The sequence below is a fragment of the Salvelinus fontinalis genome, chromosome 31 (assembly GCF_029448725.1).
Source record: "Salvelinus fontinalis isolate EN_2023a chromosome 31, ASM2944872v1, whole genome shotgun sequence".
NCBI classification, from domain to species: Eukaryota; Metazoa; Chordata; class Actinopteri; order Salmoniformes; family Salmonidae; genus Salvelinus; species Salvelinus fontinalis.
Window position 1 is genome coordinate 17283367 of NC_074695.1, and position 9149 is coordinate 17292515.

A 9149-nucleotide genomic window follows, 5' to 3' on the forward strand; every position below is an offset into this window, starting at 1 on the left:
ACTTTTACCATTATTTGGACCACAAATGACCACAAACGATCCTCATCAGAATATTAATGGTTGAAATTAAATGGTTTCTATTTCAATGAAAAGTATTTTCTTTCTTTTCCGTGGGCTGACTACACACCCAGCAACCTTTGGACATTGATAATGTTATTGTTTTCTGATACCAGGCTGGATGATTGATGAAAATATTCGCCCGACCTTCAAAGAACTGGCCAATGACTTTATTCGCATGGCAAGAGACCCACCTCGCTACCTTGTCATCAAGGTAAGGAAAAGATTACAGGACTGTATTAATTTTCTGTCTATTCAAGTCCTATTGACAGAAGTCTTTATTACTGACACTTTGCCTATAGGACGGAGGAGAGGCGGGGCCAGAAGAATCCCACCAACGAGACAATTTGGAGGCGAGCCTGGAGGACCAGGATGAGGAGGGATTGGAGGACGGTTTGGCCACTCCTCCCCTTACCCTGTCCCCATCCAGGATGTCTCGCCTGAGGATGAGCTCATATAGGGTCAATTTTATTCATCTGCACACATAACTTGAATTTCTGCACTAATCACATCTACTGAGTTACTAGTGATGGAACACAAGGCTTTCTGAAGGCTTCGGCGCTTTCACCAAATTGTGCCGGAAAACGCTTCATTACTCATAGCCTCATTATCTGTTCACAATGTACATTAGTGACATCTGCTGGTCAACAATAAATAGCAGGGTGTGATTATCAGACGTTTTCTTTCTCCACTGTGTATCAAAACTCCAGTGACACAGCGGTAAGTCGTTGACTTTAGTAGCATGTAATCAGTTTGAATACCAGGTTCTCATCTTGCTTCCCTTTTTTGCCTTCAAGTTTAAAAAATTCTAAAACTGAATTCAGCCTTATTTAGGATGCTTAAGACAGAATCTTATACTAAATAAAATCAAAATATTTGAACAAAAGTACGAATCTTTGACGAAACGAAGCTTCCGACGTCATTGATCACGTGCTTCTGATGAAGCGATACAAGCATCGGCACACTGCTTCGGAAAACACTTCTTCGATTCTGACGAATGCCTCGGAGCTCCGGTATCAAACGTAAAAAACACTATGAGTTACACACTCAAATATCAAGTTAAAAAAGGTCAGTGTGAACTTTAACCTCTCTCTCTCTCTCTTTGACCTCTCAGAGTGCCAGTGTCACCGTTCAGGCCGGACCAGTAGAGTACCTTCCCATGACCCCCAGCTCTGGAGAGGTCAGACACCACAACACTTCACACATCACAGATAAGGAGATCTTGATATCAGGGCCATCATTTCCCACTGCGAATAGCCAGAAACAACTGGCACTAACATTTAACTGAGAGCAATAAGTATTAGGACTCCACTTTGCCAAATGGCTTCACTTAAATCACTATTATAACTAAACATTGCCAAGAGGAAATAACTGTTTCAGGAAACTCAGACACATAAATATGTTGTATCGAATTCAAGTCTCATCCCGATTCCACTGGTTCCATTTCGTGATGATGAAGATGGGGATGATGGTCTATGAATGACCATTTTCCACTTCAAACGTATTCTTGTAACTCAAAGGTCTTTTCACTGTATCCTTCCTTCAGTTGTTCTCCCAGCAGTCTCGTCTGAACTCAGCGAGGACACTGTCACAGGGGTTAGAGGGAAGACGGAGTGGCCTGGACGTTGAGCTGACCGAGGGAGTGTCACTGAGCGGCAGCTTGCGCAGGCAGCAGCCCAGAGCTGGCAGGGACAGCAGCAGTAGTACCCACCACACCTCCACCACCATGGTGCATAGGAGCCAATCTGCAGTCTCAGAGTCACACTCCAACAGGCCTGAGCAAGAGGAGGAGGGGGAGGAAGATCACTATGGATACGTGCTGCCTGGAGTGTCTAACACTCCAGAGAGAGGTGAGAGGGAGAGGTGACCCCTGGATGTGCAGGCAACACACCACATGAATGTGATCAGTGTTTTATTTTTTTCCATCTATGTTGATGGAGTGATACAATTCTTAGTTATATTCTCTAATATCGCTTTCCTCCTTTATGTGGCAGATTGTCTGCTGTCTCCCCCAGCCTCCAGAAACTCTCGCCCAAGTGGAACATCTCTCAGGGGCTCTAGGAGCTCCAAAAATGTGCTGTCACCATTAGCAACTGCCCCAGACCCCACCGCGGACTATGAACTGATGACCAAACAGCCAGCCCATTTGCCCCGCTCCCCCAGAGCCACCTCTGTACAGATAGAAGGGCCTTCATCAGTGGTATGGAGGAAACAGTCCTCAACTCTGCCCTCCCCAACCTACAATACAGCACCCTCACCACTAGAGGGCGACAACACAGTGCATGGGGCCTCACAGGAGTCATCATCAGGCACTGCAGCCACTCCTGGGGGAAGCCAGTGTTCAACAGAGGCCTCTGATAGTGCTTCGGCTAGAGTAGCAGAGGGAGACATGCTGCAGCCGCTGGTTGACAGGCCTTACAGTGGATCTGTTGTGTCTGACAGTGGAGGGGGGACTCAGGGGAGGCCAGAGCAAGCAGCTGTAGTGGACTATGAATACATGGATATCCGGAGCACCACAAACAACACAGACACAGAAAGACCGATCTGGGAGAGGCGTGAGTGTCGAGCAGCTGACTTGAGGAGGACAGAGGCAGAAGAACGAGAGAGAGAAGAAGAAGGAAAGAGTCAGGAGGTAGAGGAGGAGAAAGGAAAGGAAGGGGAGGAAGTTTACCAGTACACTAACAAGCAGCCCAGACTCCCCAGAGAGAGCAATAAAGTGGCGGGGCTCTTCCCCAAGCCAAGGCCTAAGCCCAGCCTCCTCCCCAAGCCAAGGCCCAAACCCAGCCTCAGCCCCAGCCCCAATCCCAACCCCAGGCCCGATGGTTTCACAGCAGTGGTAGACAGCCAGGTGGAGGTATATGAGGAGATGCATGCCTTTGGAGGGGGCTCCCAGCGAGGGGACCACCAGGAGGCAGAGTACCAGAACCTCCCAGTCCCAGGGAAGGGGAGGGCCACCACGGCTGAGGAGGGGGGCGCGGGTAGCAGGTGTGCCGGGCTAGGGTTGGGGGGGTACATCAAAGTATGCTCTGGTGTGGGAGTGGTAGAGCCGAGCAGCAACACATCGTTTGACAACCCTGACTACTGGCACAGCAGACTGTTCCTCAAGCCAGATGCTATGTGCACATAATGATGTGGACTGAGAAAACAACATCAATCGTGACCTAGCAAGCACAGCCAGAGGTGTTTTATAGAATCATGTAACAGGCTGGGGTGCAGCTCAACCAGTAGTGTAGCCCTCTTTTAGTACTGTTGAATGTGTTGTTTATAATGTAGTGTAAGTATTCTCAGTTGGTTTACACATCATCCATCCAAACATCATTGACCAAAAAAACATCTGCAAAATGTCCTATGTAGCATTAATGTTATCTAGCAGTTTATAGTGACATCTCAGTCTAAGAAATGTAACCAAATAGGCAGCTATATATTAAACAACAGCAAAGGATGGCCTAAGCTGTGAGCAAGAATCAGTAAGTCAAAGGCAAACAGAATAGTGAGAAATAGATGCACATAGATCTTAATGTACAAAGATACACAAAGCATATAGAATGTACAAAGATACACAAAGCATATAGAATGTACAAAGATACACAAACCATATAGAATGTACAAAGATACACAAAGCATATAGAATGTACAAAGATACACAAACCATATAGAATGTACAAAGATACACAAAGCATATAGAATGTACAAAGATACACAAAGCATATAGAATGTACAAAGATACACAAAGCATATAGAATGTACAAAGATACACAAAGCATAGATACATAAAGTAGAAATAGGAGGCCAATGTACACACACTAATGGATCAAATTTGCAGTGTTTGCACTTCAACTTGTTCCACTTCCTGGTGAAGCTGAGTTGACCTACATAGATAGAACCTCAAGGTTCCCTGGGTGTGAGGTCTGCCATGTAATGTACATTTGTAGCTTATAGTTTCCTCTATGAAATGAAGTTTTCTTGATGAACATGAGTGTATGGATAAATTTCAGTCATGTATTGACTATGTCATTACAAGTGTGTGTGTGTATGTGTTTCAAGTTTTAATGTTGCATGCACAAGTACAGTGAAATGCCTTTCTTGCTCGCTCTAAATCCAACAATGCAGTAATCAATATCAATTTAGTACTAAATATAACATAAGGTAGAACAAGAAAAATAAATAAATATGAAGAACACGAGAAGAAATTAAGCTACAGTGCATTTGAAAGTATTCAGACCCCTGGACTTTCCACATTTTGTTGAGTTACAGCCTTATTCTAAAATGGATTAAAAAAGAAATTAAATCATCAATCTACAAAAAAATGTTGGCAAATGTATTAAATATAAAAAACAGAAATACCTTATTTACATAAGTATTCAGACCCTTTGCTAGGAGACTCGAAATTGAGCTCAAGTGCCTCCTGTTTCCATTGATCATCCTTGATGTTTCTACAACTGGATTGGAGTCCACCTGTGGTAAATTCAATTGATTGGACATGATTTGGAAAGGCAAACACCTGTCTATATAAGGTCTCACAGTTGACAGTCATGAGGACAAAAGGATTGTCCGTAGAGCTCCGAGACAGGATTGTGTCGAGGCACAGATCTGGGGAAGGGTACCAAAACATTTGTGCAGCATTGAAGGTCCCAAAGAACAGTGGCCTTCATCATTCTTGATTGAAGGACTTGTCTGTAGAGCGCCGAGACAGGATTGTGTCGAGGTACCATAACATTTTCTGAGGCATTGAAAGGCCCCACTGCTAGAACACAGTGGCCTCCGTCACTCTTAAACTTCTACTTGGTCACAATCCCGGATCCGGGAGCACCCCCATCAGTAAAAAAAGCTGACTAGCATAGCCTAGCATAGCGTCACAAGTAAATACTAGCATCTACATATCATTAAATCACAAGTCCAAGACACCAGATGAAAGATACACATCTTGTGAATCCAGACATCATTTCTTATTTTTAAAATGTTTTACAGTGAAGACACAATATGTATTTCTATTAGCTAACCACCATAGCAAAAGACACAACTCTTTTTTCCCACCATTTTTTTCCTGCATAGGTAGCTATCACAATTTCGACCAAATAAAGATATAAATAGCCACTAACCAAGAAACAACTTCATCAGATGACAGTCTGATAACATATTTATTGTATAGCATATGTTTTGTTAGAAATATTTGCATATTTCAGGTATAAATCATAGTTTTACATTGCAGCCACCATCACAACTCTCACCAAAGCAACTAGAATAACTACAGAGACCAACATGAATTACCTAAATACTCATCATAAAACATTTATGAAAAATACACAGCGTACAGCAAATGAAAGACAAAGATCTTGTGAATCCAGCCAATATTTCAGATTTTTTAAGTGTTTTACAGCGAAAACACAATATAGCATTATATTAGCTTACTACAATAGCCAACCACACAACAGCATTGATTCAAGCCAACAATAGCGATAACGAATAAACCAGCAAAAGATATACATTTTTTCACTAACCTTCTCAAACTTCTTCAGATGACAGTCCTATAACATCATATTACACAATACATATAGAGTTTGTTCGAAAATGTGCATATTTAGCGGCACAAATCGTGGTTATACAATGAGAATAGTTGTCACGTTCCTGACCTGTTTTCTCTTGTTTTGTATGTGTTTATTGGTCAGGGCGTGAGTTTTGGGTGGGCAGTCTATGTTTTCTGTTTCTATGTTGGTTTTGGGTTGCCTGGTATGGCTCTCAATCAGAGGCAGGTGTTTGACGTTTCCTCTGATTGAGAGTCATATTAAGGTAGGTTGTTCTCACTGTTGGTTTTGTGGGTGGTTGTCTCCTGTGTCTGTATGTATGTTCGTGCCACACGGGACTGTAGCGTTGGTTTGTAGTCTGTACCTGTTTCGTGCGTTCTTCGTGTATTAGTAGTTCTCATGTTTTAGGTCAGTCTACGTCGTTTTTGTTGTTTTGTAATTTTCCAATTGTTTTTTCGTGTTCGTCTTCGTCTTTAAATAAATCTATTATGTCATCATACCTCGCTGCACATTGGTCTTCCGATCCCTCTCTCCTCTCCTCGTCCGAGGAGGAGGAGGAACTAGAGTTCCGTTACAATAGTAGCCAAGCTGCCAACAATATGTCGGGAGAAATCTTGGGAGAGGCACCTAATCTAATCAGTAAATAATCATAAACTTGGCTAAAAAATACAGTTGGACAGCAAATGAAAGATACATTAGTTCTTAATGCAACCGCTGTGTTAGATTTTTAAAATTAACGTTACTACGACATACAGCGTGCGTTAAAGCGAGACCGCACCGAAATGAATGGCGGAATATGAGTTTTACATTTTTCAACAGAACAACGAATTAACATCATAAATAGTTCTTACTTTTTGATGAGCTCCCATCAGAATCTTGGGCAAGTTGTCCTTTTTCCAAAAGAATCGTTGCTCGGTTGTAGATTGTCGCCTTCAACGTTGGAATTAGCAGTAAACATTAGCCATGTGGGCCAGACGTGCCCAGCTCACTAGAACGCAGCACAAATAAATACCTGAAAATCGCAATATACTGATATAAACTGATATAACTCGGTTTAAAATAACAACATTATGATGTCTTTAACACCTATATCGAATAAAATCAGAGCCAGATATATCTAAGGCCTATAACGGGAGCGTTCTACAACGCCATCCGGAGGTCTGTCTTGCGTCATGGCGAATGAAGGAAAGACTGGACCCCACGTTCCCAGTCCATTTATATGGCCTCAGATCTGCCTAGCAACTCCATTCCAATTCTCACTATTTGCTGACATCTAGGGGAAGGAGTATGCAGTGCATCTCAACCAATAGAAGACATGCAAATTAATTTCAGATTTCTCACTTCCTCACAGGAAAATTGCTCCAACTTGAGTTCTGTTTTACTCACAGATATAATTCAAACGGTTTTAGAAACTAGAGAGTGTTTTCTATCCAATAGTAATAATAATATGCATATTGTACGAGCAAGAATTGAGTACGAGGCAGTTTAATTTGGGAACAACATTTTTACAAAGTGAAAACAGCACCCCCTATTGAGAAAAGGTTAAATGGAAGAAGTTTGGAACCACCAAGAACCTTCCTAGAGCTATCTGCCCGCCCGGCCAAACTGGGCAATCGGGGGAGTGGGGCCTTGGTCAGGCCAGTTGTAATTGAGGCTGTAATCGCTGCCAAAGGAGCTTCAACGTACTGAGTAAAGGGTCTGAATACTTATGTAAATCTGATGTTTACTTTGTTTCTTTTTTATCTACAAACCTGTTTTTGCGTTGTCATTATGGAATATTGTGTGTAGATTGATGGGGAAAAAACAATTTAATCAATTTTAGAATAAGGCTGTAACTTAACAAATTTGGAAAAAGTCAAGGGCTCTGAATCATTTCTCAATGCACTGTATATACAGGGTCAGTTCCAATACCATGTTTACAATGTTAAGGGATACTGGAGTGATAGAGGTAGATATGTATAGGGGTGATAAATAGGTGTGTGTGAACGTGCGACACAAACAGGTCAAGAGATATGCAGAGATATATACTATACACTATTCATGATTAGGCTTAACAGCTATGTAGATATGCAGATAATATGATGCCAGGCAATCTAATGACTACTGAATGTCTAATTTACTGATGAAAAGGTTTATCGGTCAGTGCCATAGATATTAATGGGGAATGGAAACACAAGGATTTAGAACGCCAGCTAACTAACTGTAAATTGGCATGGTTGCGTCAATGGCAGGAGGGAAAATGTTGTTTAGTATAAGTTTATTGAATACATCTCTTCGCTTAGATTTACTTATTAACCTGTCTAGGATCAGCGTGGCGCTAGCGGCACACCCCCCCCCCCCCCACTGAAAAACCAGTGCCGCGAAATTCAAAAAAAATATTTTTTTTAAATATTTAACTTTCACAAATTAAAGTCCAATACAGCTAATGAAAGACACAGATCTTGTGAATCCAGTCAACATGTTTTTTTTTTTTTTACAGGGAAAACACAATATGTAAAGATGTACATCTATTACCTAAAAACACATTAGCATAATCCACCATCTTTTATTTGTCCACCAACACCAGTAGCCATCACCAATTCGGCTAAACTAAGATATTTATAGCCCCTAACCAACAAAAAAACTCATTAGATGACAGTCTGATAACATATTTATGGTATGGGATAGGTTTTGTTAGAAAAAAGTGCATATTTCAGGTAGATGGCATAAGTTACAATTGCACCCACCGTCACAAATGGAATAGAAAAACTACTTAGAGCAACGTGTTTACCTACTTACTAATCATCAAACATTTCGTAAAAATACACAGCATACACGAATCGAAAGACACAGATCCTGTGAATACAGACAATATTTCAGATTTTCTAAGTGTCTTACAGCGAAAACACAATAAATCGTTATATTAGCTTAGCACATAGCAATTAGCAGCCCAGCATTGATTCTAGCCAAAGTGAGCGATAAAAGTCAACATCGCCAAAAGATATAAATTTTTTCACTAACCTTCTCAGAATTCTTCCGATGACACTCCTGTAACATCACATTACAACATGCATATACAGTTTGATCGAAAATGTTTATATTTAGCCACCAAAATCATGGTTAGACAATGTGAAATGTAGACAAGCTGGTAAAGAAAAAGTCCTTGCGCCACTTAGACAGTGATCTACTCTTATACATAAATACTCATAAACGTGACTAAAAAATATAGGGTGGACAGGGATTGATAGACAATTTAATTCTTAATACAATTGCGTTATTACATTTTTTAATTTATCCTTACTTTTCAATACAGTTTGCGCCAAGCGAAGCTACGTCAAAAAACATGGCGTCCTAAGCCACTAAAATGTTTAGACAGAAACACGATTTATCATAATAAAAATGTCCTTCCTTGAGCTGTTCTTCCATCAGTATCTTGGGCAAAGGATCCTTTCTTGGGAGGAATCGTCTTTTGGTGGAAAGCTGTCCTCTTGCCATGTGAAAATGCCAACTGCGTTCGGGATGAACTGAAAGCGTGCCCACCTATTCACAGCGTTAAAGAAATAAATGTCCCAAAATCGCACTAAACGGATA

At 41.3% G+C, this 9149-nt stretch overlaps 1 protein-coding gene across 3 annotated transcripts in view; it reads left to right on the forward strand.

Moving 5' to 3' along the window:
* Positions 1–6078, forward strand: part of LOC129829684 (receptor tyrosine-protein kinase erbB-3-like) — a 40248-nt gene extending 34170 nt beyond the window's left edge. For all 3 annotated transcript variants that reach the window (XM_055891539.1, XM_055891541.1, XM_055891540.1), the window contains exons 23-27: positions 174–271; positions 360–518; positions 1172–1237; positions 1604–1907; positions 2052–6078. In XM_055891539.1, coding sequence (XP_055747514.1) covers positions 174–271; positions 360–518; positions 1172–1237; positions 1604–1907; positions 2052–3184 — 1760 coding nt within the window. In that variant the 3' untranslated portion in view covers positions 3185–6078. The remainder of the gene's footprint in view (positions 1–173; positions 272–359; positions 519–1171; positions 1238–1603; positions 1908–2051) is intronic.
* Positions 6079–9149: the final 3071 nt, after the last annotated feature.